This window comes from Colletotrichum abscissum (assembly GCF_030869225.1).
Source record: "Colletotrichum abscissum strain IMI 504890 chromosome Unknown Scaffold_2.1, whole genome shotgun sequence".
In the NCBI taxonomy this organism is placed as follows: domain Eukaryota; kingdom Fungi; phylum Ascomycota; class Sordariomycetes; order Glomerellales; family Glomerellaceae; genus Colletotrichum; species Colletotrichum abscissum.
In genome coordinates, this window is record NW_026850098.1 from 489,807 (window position 1) to 515,864 (window position 26,058).

The window sequence follows — 26,058 nt, forward strand, 5'->3', positions numbered from 1 at the left end:
ATTTCTTTGGGCCGCGTGTATGATTACTGGCGCCGTTTTCTTGGACTATGGATAAGAAGCCCTGCTAACTTGCTAAAGAAGCTTGTAAGGGGATTAATAACCGCATTATTGACATTCGACTTTCACTTGAGGCAATTTTGGGGGCTGCATACAAAAAGAGACACGATCCTGCTGCCGCATGGAACATGGCACGCCTGGAACATGGCACGCCACAGCACGCCCTCCACTTCGTGTCGTTTGGTACCATTGACGAGGTTTCCCGAACCTAGACTTGATGTGCAGATATCACGCTTATTGTATTTGAAAGCTCGAGCGTTTGCTTCTCTTTTGATCTAGGCTCTGGCAGAACTTGGAGAAGCGCGTTTCTCAGATCGCCGAGCCGAAGGTTCCTAAACTTTATTTTCTCGAGCGCGTGGAAAAAGATCGCTGCATCGTCTTAGCCATGCTTGTCAAGTCGAGTCTCGCTCTCGCCTTCGCGGCCCTTGTTTCGGGTGCCACTTCCTCCTCCTCGTCACAGCCCTATGAGGATGCCTACGATTATGTAAGTTGTGCCCAGCTCTGCTCTCGGACGTTTGCGTTGCTTCATTTACGGGGTCTCTCTGTCGGACGTATTCGCTTGTGCCCTCTTTAGTATTTTGCGTTTGACGCGGCCCGGGGGAGGTTTGATTACCTGATACACTAACACTTCGTCTTTTCCCCTCTCAGATCGTCGTCGGCGGTGGCACTGCTGGAGTAGCCGTGGCGGCTCGTATCAGCGAGGGACTCCCTGCCTGCAAGATTCTCCTCATTGAGGCGGGACCCGCGGTGTGGGATGAGCCTAAAATCAACGTCCCCGGCATGAAGGGCTCGACGCTGGCCACAAAGTACGACTGGAACTTCACCACCGTGCCGCAGTCCAATGTCAATAGCCGAACTTTCACGGTCAACCGAGGCAAGGTCCTCGGCGGCAGCTCCGCCCTCAACCTCATGTCGTACGATAGGGCTGCGGTGGCCGAGTATGACAGCTGGGAGGCTCTCGGCAACCCGGGATGGAATTGGGAGACGATGATTGCCGCCATGAAGAAGTCGGAGAATTTTACTGGCATTAATACCGATACGTACGGGTCCGAGGGTGTCGGCGAGAGCGGCCCGGTTAAGGCTGTCATCAACCGCATCATCCCCGAGCATCAGAAGACGTGGATCCCGACGATGAATGCCCTCGGCATTGAGAGCAACTTGGAGTCACTCGGCGGAGACCCTCTCGGAGTGATGTATCAGCCCAGCAGCATTGATCCGACTCACTACAATAGGTCTTACAGCGCCAACGCCTACGTTCCCATTGCCAGCTCGAACTTGGAAATCCTTTCTGATACCACGGTCCTCAAAGTCAATCTCGGAAAGGCAACGGGTGACTCGACTCTTCAGACGGCCACAGGAGTCACCCTTTCAGACGGAACCATCGTCTTAGCCCAGAAGGAGGTTATCCTATCTGCTGGCTCCATCCAAAGCCCAGGCTTGCTGGAGTTGTCAGGCATTGGCCAGTCCTCCGTTCTCAACGCCTCCGGTATCGAACAATTCATTGAACTTCCTGGCGTTGGCGAGAACCTTCAAGATCATCTTCGAATTCAAAGTTCCTACCAGCTCAAGGACAATTACACCTCCTTTGACATTCTCCGCAGCAATGCCACCTACGCCGCGGAGCAGCTGGCTCTCTGGAACGCCGGACAAGTCTCGCTTTACGACTACACCGGCAGCGGCTACACCTTCACGACCTGGTCGCAAGCCATCGGCAACGACTCGCGCCTGGTAACCCTCGCCAAGGAAGCCGCCGGCGAAGACCCCAGTGTCGTTGATAAGAAAAAGCTAGAGTTTATGACCGATCCTTCCATCCCCCAGCTCGAGGTCATCTTCTCGGATGGCTACACCGGCGTCAAGGGGTACCCCGCGTCAACATCTCCTCTCTTTGGCGAAGGGTTCTTCACCCTCATCGCCGCGATCATGCACCCCTTGAGCCGGGGCGATATTCACATCAACCCCGCCAACACCACCGGAAAGCCTGTCATCAACCCGAACTACTTTGCACACGAACATGATCTGGAAGCAGCGATCCAGGCCATCAAGTACTGCCGCAAGATCGCAAACACCGAACCAATGAGATCTATCTGGGAGAACGAGTACGAACCTGGATTGGATGCTGTCCAGACCGACGAGCAGTGGAAACAGTTTGCTCTCAACACGACGTTGAGCATCTTCCACCCCGTCGGGACCTGTTCCATGCTCCCCAAGGAGGATGGCGGTGTTGTTGACAGCGACCTGAAGGTGTACGGCACCTCCAATCTGCGCGTCGTCGATGCTAGTGTCATTCCTCTGCTTATCTCTGCGCATGTGCAAACTGCCGTCTATGGTATCGCAGAGATCGCAGCTGAGCGCATCATCGCAGATGCTAAGAAGTGATCAGGCGGACAAGGGTCTATGACATGATTGATGACAGCATAGACTAGCGTCGGAGGATTCTTTTCATAATTCTAATGATAATGTTTCACCAATATTTGCACAATTCGCTGGAAGGTCTCGTGTGATACGTTGCGCTTTGTTGCAATATCTGATGAGAAGATGACGAGACCAGGAGCATCCCTTCGATGAAGCTGTATCATGCTTGAGAATTACCTTCTGGTGACGCCACAGCTTTAAAGTTATTGAGCCTCTTGGGCCGTTGATGCCATCTTGCAGGTTGTAGCGTTTGAAAATCATACAAACATCACAAAGACTGAACTTGAACTCTTGTAGAATGAGTTGACTCAGGATTGGGTAGTTCAACCATGCTGATGGGACATTCAGTGGGTACATATAAGAACAACCGTCACAGCTATAGCATGCTTGAACCAGAGACCATTCAATAGCCTGAAGTGATTTATTTACGGAAAGAATTTTTATACATAAGATAATCTAGAACGAAACATGTACGTTGAAGTGGCTCAGGAGTTCATCGTCACCTGTAGCCGGTACCTGCCATGATCACATCCACTCAGCACTTGAGGGCTCGATCATCTAGTGCAGGTGAGCATGGCGTCTGAAGCGCATGGCCTGGCGCTGGGCGCGCTTGGTGACACCGTTACACTTGCTAGTCTCGGGGGCAGTAGAGTTCGAAGACCCGGTGACGGTGACGGCGGCAATCTTCTCGGCGGCGTGCTCGGCGGTGATCATGATGATGGATTGGGTGTTACCGGTGGGCAAGTCAGGGTGGATGGAGGCGTCGACGACGAAGAGGTTGTCGGTGCCGTAGACCTTGGTGTCGAGGTCGACGACGGCGGTACCGTCCGCCTTGCGGCCATCGTCGGTGCCCATCTTGGCGCTACCGACCCAGTGGTCACCAGAGATCATCTTGGTGCTGATGATGTCGTCGGGAGTGGCACCGGGGGTGACGTAGCTGAGGGTGGAGTTGCTGCCGCTGGTGAGGTCGAGCCAGTACTGGACAAAGTCGGACATGGCCTTCTTATCAGCGGCGTCGATCAACCAGGGCTTGGTGTTGAGGACGGTGTTGCCGGAGGCGGTGATGCCGAGCTCGCCGAGGGTGGAGGTGCCGTGAGTCAGGAACGTGCGGACGGTGATGATGCCGTTCTGCATGGCGCTGGCAGTACCCTGTAGGTAACGGGTGCGGCCGTCGGAGCCCTCGGCGGAGGTCCAGAGGTGCATACGCTGAGCGGCCTGGGTGATGGGACCGGAGCCCTCCTTGTAGAGGTTCAGATCGCTGGTGACGGGGTTGGAGGCGATGGCGTTGAAGGCGTAGGCGCTGAAGTTGGTCTTGGAGTTGAACTGGAGCATGACCTGGGCGTGGTCCTGGAGGTGGTGTCCGACGGGGAGGTCGATCCAGTCGGCCTGGTCGGGGAGGGTGACGCCAGTGCTGGCGGCTCCGGACTTGACGATCTCCAGGGCGTCAGAGCGGCCGATACCAGAGTTCCACAGGAGACGGGGAGAAGACATGGCACCGGCGGCGAGGACGACCTTGCCGCCAGCGTTGACCTTGATGATCTGGGTGCTGCCGTCGGCGGCCTGGGCAAGAACACCGGTCATCTTGCTACCGGTGCGGAGGACCTGGATCACCTTGGTCTCGAGCTTGAGGGTGAAGTTGGGCAGCTGCTGGGCGAAGGGCATGTAGGTACGGGCAGGGCCAGCACGGAGGTTGTCCTTGATGGACCACGAAGGGCGGGAGAAGACGGAGGACTTCTCGTTGGGAGACTCGATGGAGTCAACCTCGTTCCAGCCCTTGGCGCTCAGGAGGCCGGAAAGGACCCGGAAGGTCAAGTCATCGTAGTACTTGCCGTCGTCGGAAGGCTCAGTGGTACCGGGGTTGCGCTCGTAGAGGCGGGAAGCGGCGTCGGAGACGTCAGCCCAGTTCCAGCCCGCGGGCCAGCGCTGCCAGTCGTGCTCGGGAGGGTGGATGAAGTTGAGGCCGTTGATGGAACTGGATCCTCCCAACAAGCAGCCGGCGGTGGAGGCAGTGTCACTGCAGAGGGAAGTTCCGGAGAGACTGGTCATGGAGCTGCCGAGCGCAGGAATGTCGTAGGGGGTAAGGGTGTCGTTCCAGGGCAGAGCCATGTCGGAGCCCAAGGCGACAGTGTTGGCAGGGCCACGCTCGATGAGGAGAACGCTAGAGCCCTTCTCGGCGAGACGCTCAGCGGCGATGATACCAGCAGGGCCACCACCGACGACGATGACATCGTAGGTGGTGTTGGAGGTGGTGGGAGCGGGGATGGTGCTGTTGCCAGGAACGGGAGTGGTGGTGCCGTTGCCGGGGACGGGCGTAGTCTCAACGGCCTTTGCGTACTTGGACCAGGTATCGAACTTGGCGGACTTGGCAGAAGCAATGTCAAGACCGAACTGACCGAAGCCAGCGGAGTGGTAGTTCAGGGCAGCAGCCGAGTCGGAGACGGGTGACGGGCTGGTGTCGGAGTAGGCCCAGCCGAGGATAGGGGAGTCGCCAGCCAAGCTGGTCTTGTCGTTGATACAGTTCTGGCACAAGAAGGTGTACGAGAAGTGAGTGCTGTTGACAAAGGTACCGTTGGCGATAGGGACAGCGGAGACCTCGGTGGCAGTGTAGACGTCGGGGTTGGCGTAGGCACTTCCCATACGGAAAGATGTCTTGATATCCTCGCCATCGGCCCAAGCGACGAAGAGGAGGCCGTTCAACATGCCACCCTTCAACGAGACGGCACCCCAGTTACCCTTTGTTGAGATGGGTACAACCATCTGACCAATGAAGTCCGTTCCGATGGTCTCGGGGACCGCGATACCGAAGCTGTAGGGGTAGGCGGAAGGCAGGTAGCGTTGGAAGTCGATACCGGTCTGGGGGTCTGAGTAAGCCGAGGCTCGCAGTTGCGCAGTGGCAGATCCAGCGAGCCCGAGAAGGGCCGCTACTCCTGAGAATGTAGAGCGCATGATGGCGATCGTTTGCAAGTTCTTCTCAATATCTCAAGTTTGTTTGGTTTCGTTTTGGGGAATAAGGAGTGGATTTGGAAATTGTTCAAAAAAGGGAACAAATCTCAAAATGGGAGTGAATGAACGTAACCTCTAGGGTCAACAAGTGAAAAATGAATGAAAACACCGTGCTAGCGGTGACTCGAAAAAGAAGGAATGCACGAAAGATGCGGCTCAACAATCAGAAAGAAGAGTCAAGTTGTGTCGAGGTTGGAGGCGGTCCTCTGGCGTTGATATTATATCTCTCCATGCCTTCCAGGCTTCTCTCCTATCCAACGATCCGTCATCCAACAACTAAGTGCCCACCGTACCACTTAGTATCCGTCCCTGGAGGAACTGTACAAGACGGGAAGGACCCCCACTGAAGCAGGTTTCCTTAATCTCATCTTGCCCAAGGATGGCTGCTGCTTGCATACTGCGCAGTCCGGGGTCCGTAGCGCCAGACCAGGGGGTCGCAGAGATTCTCCGTGTTGGTCTCGGTCGTCGGCAGACCCGCTGAAGTTGGTGAACCCCGGGATGTGCATCCTTGGGGCCGCTAGAATGTTTGATATAAACTTGTCTGCTATCTGGTGCCAAGCGCGCCAACTGAGCCAGCTCGCGCTTTGTTTCAAATAAGAACACCATCATTGGCAGAACTCCCAAACGAGGCCATCGCCGCACTTGCAGGCAGATGCAGGCAACGCAGGCGACTTGTCCCTATGACGTGCCGTGTAATTTGAGCCGGCTTGTTTTACTTACATGTGAGGTGTCCCACTTACCGTAATCGCGAAGCCCGCAGGTGATCTGGGCGCACAGTGCCGCCCCCTTTCGTCCCCCTCTCGTTGGTGTCCAACGGTGAGATGGACCGACCTTCAGCGCCTCTGCGGCCAACCAGCTCCAGCCACTTCGAAATCTTCGGATGAACTGACCGAAGGGGGCGGCGGCCGCAGTGGATAGCGGGAATAATGCAACGTTGAGGCGATCGAGAAGGGCCTTTGGGAATTGGACATGATAATGAGTGAGCAAACAATCCTTCCAGGACGCGGGATGTCGAAAGAGCCTCCCTGCAGCTACCTTTAATCTCATGCACTCCTGTCTACCTAGCGCCTACACTACCGCCATGATGTGACTTCTGCTCACCAAGACATGCCAAATCGAAGACACTTTGCTGGCTAGGCCAGACCATCGGGATCAAGAGCCGAGACTAACCAGTAACAACTAGCTTTTACTGCAACGCTGATCTTCTGGACCAGAACTTTGACAAGATCGAGTTGCTTTACTCGAGACTCTCCAATGTCTCCATCAGCCTCAGGTGGAAGGTCCCCCATGTTTGCAGTCCACAATTACCCCTCATAAGCTGGAATGCCACCTTCTCAATTGGCGGAATTTGTTTGCGTTTAATAATTGGAGTCGATGGATATGAATCAACTGAACCATACTCGGTGGATTCTCGTCCAATTTTACCGAGCTCCTCGGTAAAAGTTGCTCATATTTGCTCCGCCGCGAATAGTGGACGCGAAGGTTTGTTCCCTCTTTTCTTTTGGCGCCGTAAGATTGGGCATGTTTTGCCATTTGGCATTTCCCCTTTTCTTTCGGCCGAACATATTTGGACTTGCTGCGGGAGACAAAACTCATATCTACCGCGGAATGTGAGGCTACTACGCGTATAGATACCGTCTATTTATCCGGACGGTTATTTGTGGCATTTGGTGGTGGACGAGTCAGAGAATACTCAAGCAATCCGGGGACGCGGGAACACAACAGGGACTAACCTTGAAGTGACAGGACAGAATTCACCCGAAAGTTAGCGCCCAGATGTCTGTCTCTCAGGGGCTGTTTGGATGTTACACAAGATATTGCTTGATCAGCACTTGACTCGCAGACGGGAGCGCTGCTGATCTGTTGATCAAGCCAACTCCATGGCGCGTTAATCAACTGTCATGCCAAGCTTTCCGACTAGCTTCCACGCGGGAGCCTTGTCCATGGACAAACGGAAGGCGACGGATGAATTTCTCGCGATTAACAGTGCAAAATCCCACAGGCTGCTTCTTCAGGGGAAACTTTCAGATTTTGGAATCGATCCTTGCCAGATTGATGGACATAGCCACTAGCGGAGCAAGCCTGATTATTAGCCATTGCCGAGATCCTGACCATAATTTGACGAGTGACGACGACTTCATTAGTGAGCAAACTCGCCAAGGATTGTTTCGTTTTCCTGGACTCTCCCTTTGTCTTCGGCAATTTCTGGCCGGATGAAACTCTGATTTATTGCGATCATCAATATCGCCGTGTTGGTCCTAATTAAGACCTTTCATGTTGCCCGATGAAGAATTCATACACGACACTTGGCTCGGCCGAGTTCGTGCGATTTTCAATCCTTACGTCTCCAAGCCCTCTTGAGCGTACTTACTCAAGTCACATAACAGTCCCTTCACAGCCTAATGTTTTGACTTAGATAGCACATTCTGTTAATTGTCTTACTCAAGCGAGGGGGCCAAACATGATGCAAAACGCGCGAATGGCTTCCATTCTCTCTTCTGTCTTCATTCGAACCCGCTTGGCTTATCTTGTACGTATTGTTATGTATACCTAGTATCACCAAGACTCACAACTAAGTCCCTCATGTTTGCAAGGATAATATGGCTTAACCTGATGCATTGTGAGCTTTGGGTGTCATTGGTGAAGAGTCAGGGAGCAACACTTACAACATCAGGATGTTCCGGCCATGGGGTGCCATGGACGTTGAGCTCTTCAAAGTCTTTCGGCGGATTCTCCAGTATCGCGTCCATCAGGTACTTGGTGCAATGTATCGTATGGCTGTAATTGAAAGGGGGATCGTAGCCCAGAGAAATCCACAGGTGCGTCTGCCGCAGAGTGTACATGCAGTGGTATGTGTGTTCCTTCCTCGTGACCCAGCCGGCGGTCAAGACTTCGCTCGTCGGTGGTATCTCATGTTTTCCGCCCTTATCATAGTATCGATGCCATGGCCCTTCATTGTGAAATTCTTTGAGTAGGGCCACGTTGTCTTTGTGCGCCATAGGCTCTTTGGGCCACCATTTAAACGACATGGTGTCGAACTCGCAGCCCCTGTCGCGCGCGATTTTGGGTAGAGCGCCGTTGGGAGCGCAGACGTACCCTGATAGGTCGAGGTCCATCTTCTGGCAGGTTTCGCATGATGGAAAGAAGGCGAGATACGCCAGTGTTGAGAAGACAAGGATGGGTGGAACGAAGAGATACCAAGATCTCCAAGCTGGGTCGAACTTTTGCCATGGAAGGTGTTTCCTGACTCTGGCGAACCCGCCTTCTTGATCGACGGAGGAATCTCTCGACGCGCCTTCTTCGCAAGACTCTCCCTCAATCTCGTCTTTGAGGAGAGAGTACTTCTCTTCGCGTTTGCCTGACTTTGGTAACATGTTGTGCTTGACAAGTGGCCGACCCCACCTATCAAATGCTGGGATGCAGTCGTTTAATGGTGCAGGAAGGCTTTCTGCTCAATTCGGAGACAACTTGACGATGTGGCACCCGTCTGGTTGTGTAGTACTAAAAGGCCCAGGTACAGAGCAAGACACATCAAGTAATGACACGAATGTGCCGCATCAGACCCCAGACACTACTACGACGGTGAACACAAAAGGTTTGATGATAATCACACAGCTGAAGATTCTCCTCTCCGTTGACTCAGGCAACCGCTGGTACATCGGCTCCGGAATACATATCCTCGTGCGGAGCATAGCTCGCTTTCAGATCGGGATTGGCGGACCGAAAGACCCACATTTCCGGACCGAAGCGCCGATCCACCATCGGTCCGACAAAAATGCACTGCTCCGATCAACTCGCAGACGCTACCAGCGTTGATCATTGTAAGCAAAAATTGGCAGAGTTGGTAGCGTATTGTGTGACTCGAAGAGAGTTGAGCTCGCATAGGTATCTTTCCAAGTCTCAGTCTCAGTTGTTGTACACTCAAGCAGCAACACCCCTATGACCACTGGAGTCTATATCGATGAGTCAAACTACGAAATACTAGTAGTAATTCAATCAGAATTACGGGATTTGTACCACCGAACCCTACTATAGCTTTCGTCAGCTCTACTTCCTGGTCTGAAGGAAACGTGGTCTTTGCCGTGGTTGCAAAACCTTGATCCAAGGGCCGTGCTGAAAACGTGAAGCGTCAACAATAGCTCAACACGACAATCCTTTCCGCGCAATGCTTAGTTGAACTAGCCAGAAGACTAACCTCTAGATAATTTACGAGACATGGCAGTGACATGCGTGATTTATCATCTCCCCATTTCAATTGTGAAAGTTCAATTATGTAAGCCAGCTTGGAAACCTCGAGGAGTTAGCGCCTCTGAAAAGGACGAGTAGATCTTACGGTCGCTTGAAACATGGCTGAAACCTCACCACCAAGGATCCTTGAAGCTCCCATGTTCGCGAATGCCCCGATGGGCCCGTTGGGGTCTTTCGACCATCCGTTGCCCTCCATTCTTCTCGATGAAGAAATGCAACTGGAGTTCATCTCTTGGCAAATTCTTGGTGTTCTTGGCCTCCCAATCGGCTATCGTGGCGGCGTTCTTCCTTTGATGATCTTGTTTGTTTGATTAAACAACAGCCATGCTCTCCGAAAATCGTCCACTGGTGTGGTCCTTCTTGGCGCTATTTCTTATTTTTGTCTGGAGCCTCCGATTATTGGGCGTTCACGACGCGATCGCAGATACAGTTTCAACATTTTTTCCTGATGAATCGAACGAAGAAGCGACGACCGAGAGCGGGTTCATGCGACAAGCCATTGATGTCGAATTTCCAACTCCGATCGACTACGCGCCCATTCGGGAAACATGCTCTCGCACTCGGTTTCGCCCTGGGCTGCTCTTCAGCTGCGAAGAACAGCACGGCGGCATTGGCATGGTGCGAAACCAAATACTGAAGTGCGTCCGGTATGCGATCCACGGCGGAGGTGCACTCGTTTTGCCTTCAATGTCCCTGCGTAACGCGAAAGACATTACCGATATCGAGACGGGAAACGAGGTGCCTCTCGACTACCTATTGGACCGCGAGGCATTTATAACACGCCTGACAGAGGGGTGTCCGGGGATGATCGTGTACGAAAAGGCGACGGACTTTCCCTTCTACGAACACCGTTTAGGGGAGCCTTTGTCTCTGGTGGGAGACCATTTCGAGCCGGACCATCCACGGGAGGGGCTGAGACATCCGCGAAAATGGCGATACTTCTTCGACAACTGGCTCGAAGAGCAGGGAGTTCGAGAACATATGGGTCCAGAAGCTCCAGTACACATCAAGATGGAGCAGTCCTTCCTCGAGTATCCCGTGCGCGACGACGGTGACGCCTTCGTACACGAGTTCGGCAAAATCCTGTCCTTCAGGAATGACACTCGCGCTCTTGCGGCAAAGATTCTCTACCTGCTCAAGGAGAAATTCGCGCTTCCTTTCGATCCGAGAAAAGCCATCAATCCCAATGCTTATTTTGGGGCGCATCTACGACTGGAGAAGGATGCCACTTCTGCCTGGGGGCCTGACGAGTGGCGGTTCTCGCGGATGGATGACCAATTCGAAGAACAATTCCGCTATCTCGAGCGCACGGGATTGAACGTTGTCTACGTGGCATCTGGAAACCAGACTGTGGTCGACATCTTTGCGGAAAGGCTCAACAAGTATCTCTCAATAGAGACTGGTACACCAAGGAGGAATATTACGGTGGTGACCAAAAACGACCTGCTTCTTGGGGCCGATCGCGAGCAACTTGATGCCCTGACATTTGACCAGCATGCCCTAGTGGATTTTCTGGTCATGTTCAGAGCGAGCGCATTCATGGGCGTCGCTCATTCCAGTTTCCCGTGGACTATTGCCCTGCGGCGGCACGAGCTGAGTAAATATTCGAAATTCGGCAACGAAGGCTCAGATCTACTGAGAGACGAGTACAGCATCATTATGGGCATGGAGGCCGACTACCCATATGTCGACCCCTTTGTTTATGGCCTGTGGCCATAAGGCCATTTCGGCTTCCCGGAAAGAATTGGGACAGCGACATCGTATGGATGGATAATGAAAGCATAGATACCAGCATGTGTATAAGTTTTGACAGGCATCAAAATACATGTAGAAAGACTCTAGCATCATCAAAGTAGAAAAGCGAAAGCAAGAGCACGTCTAATACCACAAAACGAAATCCAACTCCAAGTTCCAAGTTCCCTTCCACGTGGTTGGCGAATTGCACTAGGAAGTGAGCCTTGTTTTGATGTCGCCCACCGTCTGGTTGTGCTGATCAATCAACAGATCAAGTAGCCGTCGATATGTCTGCGTCAAGGTCTTCATGGTAGTCTCAGAGAACAGGGACTCGTAATAGGCAAGCGTAGCGTCAAGTCGGGATTGTCCTTCGTTGAATGCCAGTACCAGGAGTTGCTGCCAATCTGCCGGATTAGTTCATGCACTCTTGTTCAAGAGCATGGCTTTTGACTTGCCTCGTGGGGATCCTGCTTCCAGATTGATCGGAACCCAATCTCGATATCATCACCCGAGTACTTGACCTTTCGGTGGTTGACTAGCGTATTGAAAAGTCCGGTACCTTCGCACCCTAGCTGACGCTCGACTTCGGTCAAGTCAAAGGTCTTGTGGTTCAGGCTGCGGATGTTCTCATCTTGGAAGCCCTGCAGGGCCTGAGTAATCATCGTCGAATCGTCAAAACTAGCACAGGCTATCATCATTGATAGCATTGGTCCGACAACCTCATCCGCGTGCGGCAAGTCAATGTCTCGATCAGAGACTAGATGCCCAAAACAAACGGTAGAATGACCAGTGTAAACATGGAGGAGCATAGCCCATGCGAATTGAAGAACGTTCGAAAGAGTCACCCCGACCTCGCAGAGAAACTGCTTCATCTCGACTGTGATATCAACTACGAAGTTGATGGAACCCATGGTATGAGGGTCTGGGCCGCTTCTCACCATAGTCTCGATTGGGACCATGTATGGCTTTACGCCCTGTAGCTTGTCGATCCAGTATTCACTGCTTGCGTGGACATCTCGCTGAGAGTTGATGTGCTCGATGTAATCATGAAAACCGGTCAGAGGCTTTGCCCCTGGGCTCTGACCACAATAGAGCGTGACAAAGTCGCAGAAGACGTGTGCTAAGCTCACATGATCAATCAAGATGTGTCCCATGACGAAGTGGACGAATATCTCTCCATAAGAACTAACAAAAAGGCGCACCGAAACTGGAGGTGAGTCGTCCTTGAATAAATTCGAGCGAACGGTGTCGAGATGGAGCCTAGCTCCTTTCGTGGCTTCTTCCAATGAGCTGACTTTAAGGACGGTGATGTCAGCCTTGTGCTCTTTGAGCACTCTCTGGAAGATAGCTCCCGAGGCAGGGTCGCGGATAAAGACAGTCCTCAATATCGCATGCCGAATGACGGTTTGTTGCCACGCCCCCAGAAGCGCGCCGGTGTTGACCGACGAAGAACCTTGAATGGCATTCAACAAAACAAGACTGTTGAATAAGTATGGTCTCTGAGGCTTGCTAAGGAACGCTTGATACATCCTGTTCTGGAACGGCGAGCAGGGTGACACGGTCTCGACATTGTCCTGAGCTAGGACAGAGTGCGGTACAGGGGCAGAATTGCTTGTAATCCTAGGCAGCGCGTGGTCCATTTCGGGCCTGGTGGCTCGCTTCGTAACTTTGCATGTCAAAAGCCTGATTGTTGGGTTCGCGAGAACATCCTGTGTTGTCACCTCGAGGCCAACTGCTTTACAGAGTCTCATTGCTTGCATCGCTAGAAGATAAAACAACATCAGCCACTTGCCAATGGTTCAGAGAATCGATTGGATTCTCTGCAGATACTCACCGTAGATAGAATCTCCTCCAAGTCTGAAGAACGACTGCTCAAGGCCAATTCGATCTGGAAATGGAAAGTCAGGTGTGTCTCACGTTGCCGATTGCCGGTTGAGGAGCTTCTTCACTTACGAGGTTCAAGCCCAAGGATTTCCGCCCATATGCCCCTCAAAGTTTCTTCCGTGGAAGAGCCACTTTTGTGATCTGAGTCACCATATTGATGAAGATCAAGTGCGGCCGAAAGGGTTTGATGATCAATTTGTCCTACCCAGCTCATGACTCGTTGCCGATCTAGCTTGAGTGATAGCTGGACTGGGAGGCTCTTGACAATGAGCCATGTTTCCGGGATCATGTACTGAGGCAACTCTCTCTCAAGCGCCGAAGTCATTGTATTCAGCGCATCAGTCAGCTTCTGGCGCATCTCCTGACTGAGATTCTCTTTTTCGACGATGGCAATGTCCTGGTTGTAAGCGCGTGTTTCGAGATCCGATGATAAAACCGTCAGGCTCACGACAGCCACAAGGCGTTCTTTGAGTTTACCCAATTCCGGCACCAGGACCATACTGTGCACAATAATTCCAGAGAGATTGTTGAGATGATATTGAATTTCTCCAAGCTCAACTCGCTGGCCACGAATTTTGACTTGCGAGTGATCTTTCCTGCGTTGGATGAAGAGGCTTCCATCTTCGGCATACCTCACCAAATCACCCGTCTTATACAATCTTCGAGTGCCTCTATCACCTTTTAGTGAGAATTTCTTGTCAGATGCCCATGCGGGAGGCTCAATAAACGCGGTCGCGGTTTTGGTCTCGTCGTTGAGGTAGCCTTTGCCCACAATGGGCCCATCAAGAAGTAGTTCGCCAACAGCCCCAACGGGCATCAAGATGTGGTGGTTCTCCGGATGTACAACCCAAGCGCGACACCCAACCGGCCAACCGATGTTCGTAGCGACTGTATCTACCTTGAACGGAGCTCCAATGGTGCTGGTCACTGAGCACTCCGTCGGCCCGTAGCTAGGCCTCATGTGGATCTTCCCAGCCCAACGAGCCACAAGATCCTGGCCCATCGGCTCCGCATGGACGGTGATGAACTTGACGGATTCCAAATCATCGGGATCAAGAGTACGGAGGAAAGATGGCGTGAAAGCAGCCCAGTTAACCCACTTACGCGCGACAAATCCGGGGATGTCGGACATGCGCTCTTCCTCGGACGGAATGCAGATGCATCCACCCGCGGCAAGAACGGTGAAAATCTCTTCGAGAGAGGCGTCGAAACAGAAGTTTGTGAACTGTAAGACGCGGGACTCGGGCCTGATTTGCAGCCAGGAGGTGTTGTATGCCACGGCTGAGCAGAATGACTTGTGCTGGATCACCACTCCCTTTGGTGTGCCTGTTGTTCCTGAGGTGAAGATGACGTAAAGTGTGTTGAGAGGAGTAACAGAATAGGTAAGCGAAATCGCAAAGTTTGAAGAATTCTCCATGGAAGTCTTGTCGACGACAATAAGTGTTTCCACGAGGCTTGTCAGCTTGTTGTATTGTTCTGACGAAGACAGCCCAATCCTGGCCCCAGTCTGCTCGACCACAGACTTATTCCTCTTAGCAGCACCATTTGGATCAATGTGTACGAATGCCGCCCCGGACTTTGCCACCGCAAGCATTGACACCACTGCCCACAATGACTTTTCGAAACAAAGAACGACGATATCTTCTGGCACAACTCCCATAGCCTGGAGTCGCGACGCGAGATTAGTGGATAGGGAGTCCACTTCGGCGTAGGACAAATCGCCGTCCCAGGCACAGATGGCTGGCCTCGAGGGTTGTCTGTTGACTGTCTCTGAGATCATGTCGTGGACACAACGCCCATTGATCTCGAGCTGAGATGAGTTCCATTCCTGCATCTGCTTCTCATCCAGTGCGCTGGTGAGGCATATCTTCGAGATCTGGGCCTCTGGGTCGTCGATTATAGCTTGCACGGCGTTCAAGTAGACAGCCAGAATGCGCTCCGCTTGAAGTTCAGACATGAAGTATGTTGCAGTCTCAATGGACACATGAAACTGCCCTGGATCTTCGGTGATACACAAGGCGATGTCGAACTATTCAAGGCGAGTTAGCATTCTCTTGGTTCATGATGCCACAACTGCAGAAAATTGAGACTGGAGACAGCGAATTACCTCGCTTGTGTCATGCACAAATAGTAGCTCCGATTTGATCCTCTCCGATTCCGGCGTTGCGGTCGTCTTTTGGAAGTTGAAAATCGTGTTGAATAAGGCATCTCCACTGCGTCGGGCTGCATGTTGGATCCGGGCCAAAGAAACTGCCTGTTTGGTGAGATGATCAATATTATCCTCTTGCAATCTAGTCAAGATCTTCGAGATCGTCGTCCTCGGACTTAGTTGTACTCTGACGGGCACGACATTGGCCATCGGGCCCACGATCTCTGACGCCCCCTGAATCGGGATGTCTCTACCGTGGCCGAGGAGACCAAAGACTACGTCGTCTGAGTTCAAATATGTGGACAAAACCATTGACCACGCGGCCTGGAATATGATGGGAATTGTGAGATCCAACTTTCGACATGCTGAGCTTAAATCGCGCTTGGGAAAAGTGGAAGATGTGCGGGTAAACTCGAGAGTTTGAACTGATGACGATCGATGTTGACGTAGTACTGGAAACAGACATGACGGTGCCCCATCCAAGTAGCGGCACCAATATTGTGCGATCTCATAGGTATCTTGCTTCTCGACATAGTCGATGTAATTGGAATACGGGTAGGTCTCGTGTTGCGGGCGATTGTTCAAAATGGCCAGGAAATTTCGAATCAAGAGGCGAGAAGTCGTTCCGTCAGTGATGATATGATTTTTGTCCAAAAGACAGTATACAGAACCGTCATCTGCGGTGTACAACTGAAGCTCATGGAGTATCTTGCCGCTCAAAGGTTTAGTTGCGACCGAGGAAGACTGCTCCGCCCACAGGGTTGGCAAATCGCTCTCGCTCCGAAGCCTGTGGACCTGAATTTCGATGTCGACAGCCTTCAACACGAGCTGAAGAAACCTCCCAAACGCATCTTCAATGAAGACAGTTCTCAATATTTGGTGCGTCGCAATAATCTGCTTCCAGGCTGCTATGAGGTCATTAGGATTGAGTGGCATTGACCCAGACAGCTTGAAAAGGAAGTGCTGGCTGTACTGATTGCTTGGACCCTTCAGCTGCGACAGTATGAGGCTAACTTGAATTGGAGAGCAAGGAAGGAGTGATTCTATCTCGGTACGCGTGATGCCGAGACGGGATTGAGCGAGATTGAGGACGGCGTTGAGGTCCTTGCGTTGAAGTCCAACTGAGGTAACCAGAGGCTCCGAAGGGGATGGAGGCAAGCGCTGGTGTTCGTCCGCGAGGCCGCTAGCAAATGTCCTCAGACTTTGTTCAAACTGATGGAGCCAACCTACCAATAGATCTTGGTGGTGCATCCGAGAGTTCCACTCAACCTGCAAAGACAGCTGATTATCTTTGATGGATGCCAAGATTGAAATCAGGGCATATCTCGATGACCCTGCACGTTGCTGGTTTCTGAGGCCCGAGATCCTCTCCTGGATCTCGTCGCTACATCTCTTGAACAAAGAGCCGTCTTTCTCGAATTGCTGGAAAACCCCGAGATAGTTGAGAGCTACCTCCATGGGATGATGGTGCTCGAACGCCTCCTTGCCAGCTGTGCTCAGGAAACGTGATGCGAAGTAGGCTAAGCCATTGAGTGGAACCTTGTTACGGAACTCGCTGACATCGTTGAGAATGTTGCCGTGGCCGTTTGCGATGATGGGAGAGAAAGTTGTGAACCAGCCAACAGTGGTAGAGGGGTCCACCTCAGGAACGAAGATTTCTCGTCCATGACACTCAATGAACAAACCAGGGGAGCGATCGAAAATCTCAACAAACGAGTCAATAACAGAGGCCAACAACAAATCATGAGCTCCCCGTGCAGGCACTCCCTGCGCTGAAAACAGTTGTTCAGAGATATATGAGTCGAGAGTGATGGTATGAGAAACACAGTCCCCGAAACAGTTCCTCTCATCTGCCATGCCCCAGAATGACAAATCAGTGGCAAGTGCATGAGCCGACGGAGGCAAAACGCTGTGTGGTAGTAAGTTCGATGAGAAGCGATGTTGCTCTAATGTCCAATGTTGGAATGATGTTGCTTCGTCTGCGATCGGCGTCTCGAAGAGGAGGTATGACTCCAACTCGCGCAAGAGTATCCGCCACGACACTGCATCTACGACAAGGTGATGGATTGTCATAGATAGGAGGGTCCGACCCTGAGACTCAAATAAGTCCACGGCCACGAGAGGACCGTTGGAGAGATGGATTGACCTCTTGGCCTCGCTGATGCACTCGACAACGTAGTTGAGCTGTTTCCGACTGTGGAACCTTATGCGACAGTAGTCAACGACGCTAATGGCAGATCCAACAGGTAGATATTGCGTCCATTCGCCATCGCGACACTTGAACTGCGCGCAGAGCATTGGATGAGCCTTGAAAAGGGATTCCAGGGCCGCCAGCAGTTCTTGCTGGTCTACGGCCTGGGTGACTTCAACGACCATGGTCTGCTGATCAAGATCGTCTCCCTTGGGCGACGTATGGAAGTGAAGTTTCTGAATGGGAGAAAGGATAAAAGCTTGCGGTCCTGCTGGATCCATGGACGCGTTAATCTGAGCTGGAACTGGCGAGGCAGCTGCTCCAATTGATATGGCTAGGCGCTCAATTGACCGGTACCGAAGGATATCTGCAGCCGATATGTTCATCCCAGTCTGCCTCGCCATACTGCTAATGGTCATGGCCGAGATGGAATCTCCACCTGGATAGTTTGATGAGCCTCGTGAGAAACGCGCGATATTGATACTGACAAACTCACCGAGGTGGTAAAATGAGGTGTTCCAGCGAATTTCGTCCTCGCTGACATTCAGAGCCTCACTCCAGACGCTCCTTAACCTCGTCTCCAGCTCCGTACCATCTCTTTTAGTGCTGTCGTCGTCCATACGTGGCAACAAGCCGGCGAACTCATCTGGAGTAAGTCTTTCAAGATACTGAATCACCCCCTTTCGATCGAGTTTCCCCGATGAATTCCTTGGCAGGGATTCTAGAATGAACCATAGCTCTGGGTTCATATAGGGCGGTAGCTTGTCAAGAAGAAACCCTCTCATGCAGTTGATATGCTCAAGCCAAGGTGCGTTCAGGATCTTGATAGGTGATGCAGACATGCTTGAGGGCGGCGCTACAATTGAGCCATTGAGCATGACGACGGCCACCAATCTCTTCGCACAAGGCCCAGACTTCGGAACAACGGCGAGGCAATGCTGCACTCTGGGCTCAAGGATCAACTGTCGCTCAATTTCTCCCAGTTCAATTCTCTGACCCCTGAGCTTGACCTGCCCATCTCTTCGCCCGACAAAATGAAGTTGACCAGCAGAGTCGTATTTGACTAGATCGCCGGTCTTGTAAAGTCTTCTACCAAGTGCCCAATCAAGGCCCTCAACGAACGAGGTTGATGTTTGTGCAGGATCGCCCAGGTAACCCCTTGCAAGAATTGGACCTTCCACCAGGAGCTCACCTACTGCACCGATAGCTTGAAGGATGCTTGAGTCATCAGGCCTAGCAACATATGCTGCGCACCCGGGAACGGCGAACCCAATGGCAGTAGGGCTGATGTCTTTTGTGAATGGCGGACTGATTGTGCTAGTCACGCTGCACTCCGATGGGCCGTAAACCTGGATGAGTTCTGTGTGTGGTCGACAGGCCCAGCTCTGAATGTTTTTCGCAGTCATTGCCTCTCCACCAAGAACCATGGTTCTCATCGTCGGTAGTGTAACCGGCGTGAACATCTCGGCGAATGAAGGCGTGAGATGTGCCCAATTTGCCCCTGACGCTGATGCAAACCTGGCTAAGTCTGGGCAGCTCAACCGGTCGTTCTCACGTGGAACACATAGACAGGCACCGACGGCGAAAGTTGTCAGATGATCTTCCATACTCGTGTCAAACCCATAGGAAGCAAACTGAAGGACTCTCGAAGTGGAATTGATGTGTATTCCATCGCTATGAGCTTGAGCCGCATATGCATATGCTCGATGTTCCACAACGACTCCCTTTGGCTTGCCCGTAGAACCGGAGGTGAAGATGACGTAGGCTGGACTGTCGGGAGAAATAGATGGTAGCGGAATAGTATGGTCTTTCTTCGGAGTGGCCTGGTCTAGATCCAATTGAAGGACCTGACCGACCAAATGCTTGATTGATGGCGCTTGTTGCTTCGAGCAGATGGCAAGTCCAGTTGCTGTGGAGATTGCCAACTGCTGCAGGATCTCCTGTCGCCGATTTTCGGGATTCGAGATGTCAACAGGCGCGAAGGCATTACCACTCTTCAAGACGCCGAGAAGGGCGACGGAATACCATTTTGACTTCTCGAAGCAAAGCGCGATAAAAGCTCCAGGTCCAATACCCCGCTGCAAAATCTCTTGAGCGACAATGGAAGCAGCTTCATTGAGCTCTTTATAGGTCATGTGTCCATCCCACGCGTGGACTGCCTGCGCATCAGGCTGAAGCCGCACTTGATTCTCGATCAGGCGATGAATGCAGGTCAATCGAGGACCAGGCAGCGGAGCATGCATACGTGAGTTCCACGTTGCGACTTGCTGCATGTCCCACCTGCTAATCGCGGTTGTTGTAGCGATGGTAGCTTGCACATCGTCCATCTCAATCAACCTTGATAAGACGCTTGAAAACGTATGCGATACGTTGCTTGCCATTGCCGACGATAACGTGGCGGTCGAATAAGCGAGTCGCACTTGAATCTCCGAGTCCGAGTAGACGACCTTTAGCACAATATCGAAATCGGAGGCATTATGGGACGAGAGTAGCCTGAAAAACGTGCTGCCGGTGGCGTCGGACATGGAAGGCGAGTAATACGAGGTTACGATGGTGTTGAATAGCTTGGTTTCGTTGGTTCCGAGTATCCGCTGCACCTTGCCAATAGAGAAGCATTGGTGTGGTAGCGCGTTTAAAAAGTCTTCTCTGATAGTATGGAGAAGACCTTGGAGCGACATGTTGTTGATTCCGCCGACGCGGCAGACTAGCAAGTTCATCATCGGCCCAACGATTTGAGACACTCCAGGAATCGGTAGACTTCGCCCGGAAGAGAGGTAACCGAAGCAGATATCCGGGTCGCCCGTATAAGCGTGAAGAACAAGAGCCCAGACAGCTTGCAGCACATTCGATATGGTCGCATTATGCTTTTGGCAGAAGACGCGAATGTCGTCTAGACCAACATCAAGAGGCATCTCCGAGACGTGAAAAGACCCGGCACCGCCTGCTTGGTTGTCGTTCATAACAGGGAAAGAACATGGCTCTGTCCCGTCCAGATAGTCGACCCAGTAGTCGAGCGCGCCGTCTTCATCCGTCTGGGTCTGTAAGTAGTCGATGTATCTCTCGTATCCAGGTGCTTGGCTAAGAAGCCGAGAGCCTTGCAACCCTTTGACCAACTCATCTACGATTATCATCAAGGAGCTACCGTCAACGGTCAAATGGTTTAAGTCCATCTGAAATAAAACTCGACCTGGATTTTGGATATCGACGTAAGCGATGATTTGGTGCTGATGTCTCTCTTCATCTGCATTGACTGTCCCAAGATCCCCGTTTGCGAATTGACGTCGTATCTCCTCCAGATCCTTCACATGGTCGATGACCAAAGGTTCCGGTTTAGACTTGAGAACAACTGCATCTAAGAGACGGCCAGATGTGGTATCCGAGGTTTCGACGTAGACAGTTCGGAGAGTTTGGTGACGGTGAATAATGTCGTTCCAACAGGTTTGGAAGTGATCCAGATCAAACTCGGCCTCAGTCTCAAAGAGCCCACGCGTCCGGTACAGTCGCTTAGAGACCATCTTCTGACCAATATACATGCTCTCTTGCATTGGGCTGCAAGGATAAACGTCTTCGACAGCATCATCGCTCACATTGTGCTTCTCTCGCAACTCGTGAAAAATCCTGGCAAAATCATAGTCGGGAGGCATCTGCGGGAATATACCATCTCCCTGTCTCAGTTGTTCGGTCGAAGAACACCCTGCTTGATTGCTGAAAGCTAGCGAGGCGACTTCTTTCAGGGACCTGTGGAGTAGATCTTGGAACCGGACGCCCAGGCCTTGCTCAGCGCATTTTTGGTACAGGTGAACTGCTTTGAACGAGTCTCCTAGAAAAAGATGAGCACCTCCATGAGGATAGAATTGAGAAAATCTTGCGGGACTCACCTCCAAGGGTAACAAATGAAGACATATCTTCAATATTTTCAACCGGAATCGTCAAAATGTTGGAAATAAAAGTTCTGAGCTGACTGAAGATGACTTGCGTCGTGCCTTCCGGAACGGTGGTGGCAGCCATGACGGGCAAACGTGAGATCTCGATCTGGATTGTAACGCAACAGACTTAGCTGAGGTTGAGTACTTGCACTTCACTGGTACAGTACCTCTAGTCAAGTACTGAGTCACTCGTCAAATACAATCGCAGCTAGAATGATCTATATCAGATTATCCAAAGTCAACACTATAGCTAGAAACGGTAGAATGCCCTAAAAGCTTCGAAGAGCTGACTGTCCAGGGTCTACGTAGTATGCATGGCTCTATGCTGGAATGCCGCTCGCAAACTTCGAGTCGTTCTCAGCATCCACCTGGCCTGCCACGCCGGACTGGCGTGAACATGTTTCGGTCCGAACCCCAACTCTATTCCGAAGCAGCTTTAAACGCCAACTACATGTAACTGGCTCACAGCAAAGGATCCTCCATAAAAGTGTGAAGCAAGCACCACAAATATCGGCTGTTGGCTGGCCTGAGAGATTCTGAGAGCCGGTAAAGTACGTGCAGTGAGGTGTGGAGAGCCCAGCGGTGATGTTTCTCACCACTATTTCCTGGCGTAGACAAGGCGATTCGGAGCATCTTGGGTGACCACAGTGTGCGCACCGACATAATTGACAGAACCAAATTGTGAACTGAAGGACTCTCCTTGTGACTCGAATTAGTGGCAGCGATCGGCACTTGGGCTAGACGTGCATGCTTCTGTAACGCGACAACCCCAGATTTGACCACACGCAACCATGCTTGACTGCTTCTTGGACTGAAGCTCATACTCGATACTTCGCAATAAAGTGAGTTGACCGGCAGCCGACGCTTTACTACCAAGACTCCAAGGATGAAAAGCTCCGGTTCTTAAACCATGCATCGCATCAGCGCACAGCGACGTCACCCAAGCACATCTGATGCTAGCAGGGGGTCAAGGCAATCAAGAACGACAAGCAAATAAGGGCGCTTCATCCTCGATATCGTTTGCGCTTCTTATCTCTAGTGTCTTGAAACTGCCAGGGCGCCACGAGATAAACCTGCTTGCCCACGCGTCCACCCACAGACACTGACATTCTGCGGCTCGCGTTTTGATGTATGACGAAATGACTTTGATTTCATATTAATAGCGAGTACACTCTTGACTTCCCACGATGACATTTGTAGTTTTTCGTACATCAATTGTTTTTTATCCGACGACTGGAGCCTCACTTAACCCTCTGACTGCCTAAGTGGTGACATCGCCGTCAATTACAGCAATCCGAAGGCCACAGGTTAAGGTGCGACAATATTAATGAAGTCGGCATTATGGGCGATCTAGGTAACTTGTAACGTACTTCATACGTCTCAATTGCCCACTGACGACTCCTCAGGACATGAACAGCAGGCGACTCGCGAAAATGACATCATGTTCCAGGCTTTCGAATGGAATATTCCAGCGGATCAACAGCACTGGAAACGCCTGAAAGAGGCAGTACCGAAGCTCAAGGCCATCGGAGTCGACAACATTTGGCTTCCGCCGGGTTGCAAAGCACAGTCAGCGGAGGGCAACGGGTATGATATTTACGATCTTTACGATCTGGGCGAGTTCGACCAAAAAGGGGGCAAGTCGACGAAATGGGGACCAAAAGAGGACTTGATTGAGCTTTGCAAGGCGGCCAAAGAGAATGGAATCGGGGTCTACTGGGACGCAGTACTGAACCACAAGGCTGGAGCTGACAAGACGGAGCGGTGCCGCATTGTCGAGGTTGACGAGAACGATCGCAACAAAGAGACATCCGAGCCCTACGAGATCGAAGGATGGTTGGGTTTTGACTTTCCGGGTCGAGGAGACAAATACTCCAGCATGAAGTGGCACTGGGAGCACTTTGGTGGCACCGATTGGAACCAGGAGAATGAGCGCAAGTCCATCTATAAGATCATGGGTGATCACAAAGAATGGTCTCGGTCTGTTGGCGACGAGCAGGGTAATGCCGACTACATGATGTTTGCCGACATTGACTACTCACACCCTGAGGTCCAAGACGACGTCAAGAACTGGGGGACATGGATCACCAAGGAATTGGGTCTCAGGGGCTTCCGTCTCGACGCTGTGCAACACTTCAGTCAGCGGTTCACGAACGAGTGGATCGATAATTTGCGAGATGAGTGCGGCAAAGACATGTTCATCGTCGGCGAGTTCTGGACCGCGGAGACCGAGCCGATGAAGGAGTGGCTGGAAACGATGGACCACAAATTCTCCCTTTACGACGCGCCTCTCGTCTACAACTTCAGTCAAATCAGCACCACCGAAGGCGGTGATTTGAGAAAAGTCTTCGATGGCAGTCTTGTACAAGAGAAGCCCATCAATGCGGTCACTGTGGTAATGAACCACGACACACAACCAGGTCAAACCATGGACACGAAGATTGAAGGCTTCTTCAAACCCCTCGCGTACTCTCTCATCTTGCTCCGTCAGGAGGGCTATCCCTGTCCCTTTTATGGGGATCTATACGGGATGAAGAAGGACTCGGAGCCGCCATCCTGCGGGGGAAAGCTTGCTGACTTGATGCTTGCTCGTAAGCTTTATGCATACGGTTCTCAGGAGGATTACTGGGATGATGCGAATTGTATTGGTTTCGTGAGGCGTGCAACCTGGGATAAACCTGACGGGCTTGCCTGTGTGATGAGCAACAAGGGCCCTGGCGAGATTCGCATGGCGGTTGGCCAGGAACATATCGGTGAGAGATGGACCGATTTACTAGGCTGGGAGGCCGGCGAGGTGGTCATTGACGATGAGGGATTTGGCATCTTCAAGTGTCCAGGCGTCTCGGTATCTGTATGGGTTAACAAAGATGCTCAAGGTCGTGAAAGGTTTCCTACCAACTTTGATTCGAACATCTATCAGGAATAGATGGACGAATCGTAGTTGTATAAGTAAGGTATTTACTGAGGCAGTCAGATGTTAGAAAGATGTTCCAGTTTCGATGACAGCAAACTCCCTTTAAACAGCTTCATTAATAAAATCTTCAGACTCCTGTTAAACTCATGCTTCATATGTGAGCCTGTGAAGTCAGCTATTGCATATGGAGTAAGTCTTAATGCGACGCGAAGACATCTATGATGTGAGAACAACATCTCATAGCTTGGGTGGAATAGTAGGAGCTCGCAAGCTTGAGTTCACAGAACGGGTTGACTCCGGGTGTAGTCCCTCTCAGCAATGTCCATCTGCGCGACATCTCAAAATGTATTGAGGCACTTGGTCATGACCACTCACGTAACCACCTAACTCATGAACTTTCCTTCATAGTGGAGAAAATACAACGTTGCGGCTTCACCAGATTCTGCATTCAGACTCGGAGGCCGCGCACATTTTTGGCCCACGTGTCGCTCGCGAGGGAAACTCATCCCGGATTCCGTTAAGAACCACCGCCTTAGATCGCGCCACCACAGGCACCCTGATGAATTCTCATCTTGGTTCGGATTGGTCAAGCTTTCCGTGACATCGTATTTCGGCAAGTAAAGGTTTAGAGGTAAATCCGCCGGACACAATCCGAGCCCGCAGGCCATTCTGGCCTCCATCCCCCAAGCTGTGTGGAGGCCGGAATACACTCCGTCAGTTGACGTTCAAGCCTCTCTGGAATCCAGCATAGTTTGAGTTGGTCAGTAGATCCCGTTCCTTACTTTGATTCCTAAATCTGTGACTAAACTCTGACATACTTTTCGGCTTGCTACATGTGGTAATGCGAAGAGCGACGGACAGTCCGACAAACAGCGGAAGATCAACGTGATGTCATTCGAGCCCGGCTTCCGGGATGGTCGACAGCCACCGCCTCAACCGAGGCGCCGCTTGCATCAGTCTTGACACTCATAGAGATTAAAGCGACTGACTCCAAGCCGAATTCTTTGCCTAATTGGTGTTGAAGGTCTTGGTCCTTTCCAGATTCAGTGTTGGTGAGGTCGGTTGTGCTGGCTTATGCCCAGACCGGCGTAGCCCAGCGTGGGGCTCGTCTTAGGTCTAGATGTTGGAGGCAATTATGCTGGAGAAACGCCAATCAAGTTGGCCATGTGTCAAGGCTAAACTACACAAATGCCTAGCTCAAGATTTTGCCAGGAACCAGCATCACCGAATCGAGATCAAGTGTGGCTAGAAAGTACCTGGGCGCTTCTAAGGTGGCAGGATAATTCGGGCGAAAGTTGTCAAGAAATTCAACTTTTACCACATCGCAAGCTTTGGAGGAATCATGGGTGAAACATGAGTCAAATCGCGACCAATAACCCCCAGTTCATTTACAGCGTAAGGAAGCTGAGCCCTGGCCAATTATTATCGAAAAATATATCCGATTCGGGCGATCGTAAAAGACATAAGCATCTAAGATCCTTTCTCAGCCTCCTGCTCAAGAAGCTTGACCCTGACTGGAGGGACGGGAGCATCGGGAGGC

The 26,058-nt window shown here is 51.7% G+C and overlaps 6 protein-coding genes across 6 annotated transcripts; 3 read left to right on the forward strand and 3 right to left on the reverse strand.

Moving 5' to 3' along the window:
- Positions 1 to 442: 442 nt before the first annotated feature.
- CABS01_00867 (GMC oxidoreductase) lies at positions 443 to 2,433 on the forward strand (the record flags this gene model as incomplete). The annotated part of the gene is made up of 2 exons (XM_060534248.1): positions 443 to 541; positions 706 to 2,433. 2 exons carry the CDS (start codon positions 443 to 445, stop codon positions 2,431 to 2,433), a joined length of 1,827 nt encoding a protein of 608 aa, XP_060401326.1.
- Positions 2,434 to 3,027: 594 nt separating this feature from the next.
- On the reverse strand, positions 3,028 to 6,761 carry CABS01_00868 (uncharacterized protein; the record flags this gene model as incomplete). The annotated part of the gene is made up of 5 exons (XM_060534249.1): positions 3,028 to 5,447; positions 5,766 to 5,790; positions 5,871 to 6,020; positions 6,193 to 6,426; positions 6,669 to 6,761. The coding sequence occupies 5 exons, from the start codon at positions 6,759 to 6,761 to the stop codon at positions 3,028 to 3,030; spliced, it is 2,922 nt and encodes a 973-aa protein (XP_060401327.1).
- A 1,359-nt stretch (positions 6,762 to 8,120) lies between these two features.
- Positions 8,121 to 8,846, reverse strand: CABS01_00869 (uncharacterized protein; the record flags this gene model as incomplete). Its single annotated transcript, XM_060534250.1, has 1 exon — positions 8,121 to 8,846. The coding sequence occupies one exon, from the start codon at positions 8,844 to 8,846 to the stop codon at positions 8,121 to 8,123; it is 726 nt and encodes a 241-aa protein (XP_060401328.1).
- A 1,198-nt stretch (positions 8,847 to 10,044) lies between these two features.
- On the forward strand, positions 10,045 to 11,439 carry CABS01_00870 (uncharacterized protein; the record flags this gene model as incomplete). Its single annotated transcript, XM_060534251.1, has 1 exon — positions 10,045 to 11,439. One exon carries the CDS (start codon positions 10,045 to 10,047, stop codon positions 11,437 to 11,439), a length of 1,395 nt encoding a protein of 464 aa, XP_060401329.1.
- Positions 11,440 to 11,885: 446 nt separating this feature from the next.
- CABS01_00871 (peptide synthetase) lies at positions 11,886 to 21,686 on the reverse strand (the record flags this gene model as incomplete). The annotated part of the gene is made up of 5 exons (XM_060534252.1): positions 11,886 to 13,216; positions 13,289 to 13,342; positions 13,408 to 15,367; positions 15,446 to 21,498; positions 21,557 to 21,686. The coding sequence occupies 5 exons, from the start codon at positions 21,684 to 21,686 to the stop codon at positions 11,886 to 11,888; spliced, it is 9,528 nt and encodes a 3,175-aa protein (XP_060401330.1).
- Positions 21,687 to 22,945: 1,259 nt separating this feature from the next.
- On the forward strand, positions 22,946 to 24,530 carry CABS01_00872 (glucan 1,4-alpha-maltohexaosidase; the record flags this gene model as incomplete). The annotated part of the gene is made up of 2 exons (XM_060534253.1): positions 22,946 to 22,958; positions 23,011 to 24,530. 2 exons carry the CDS (start codon positions 22,946 to 22,948, stop codon positions 24,528 to 24,530), a joined length of 1,533 nt encoding a protein of 510 aa, XP_060401331.1.
- Between the last annotated feature and the right edge of the window lie 1,528 nt (positions 24,531 to 26,058).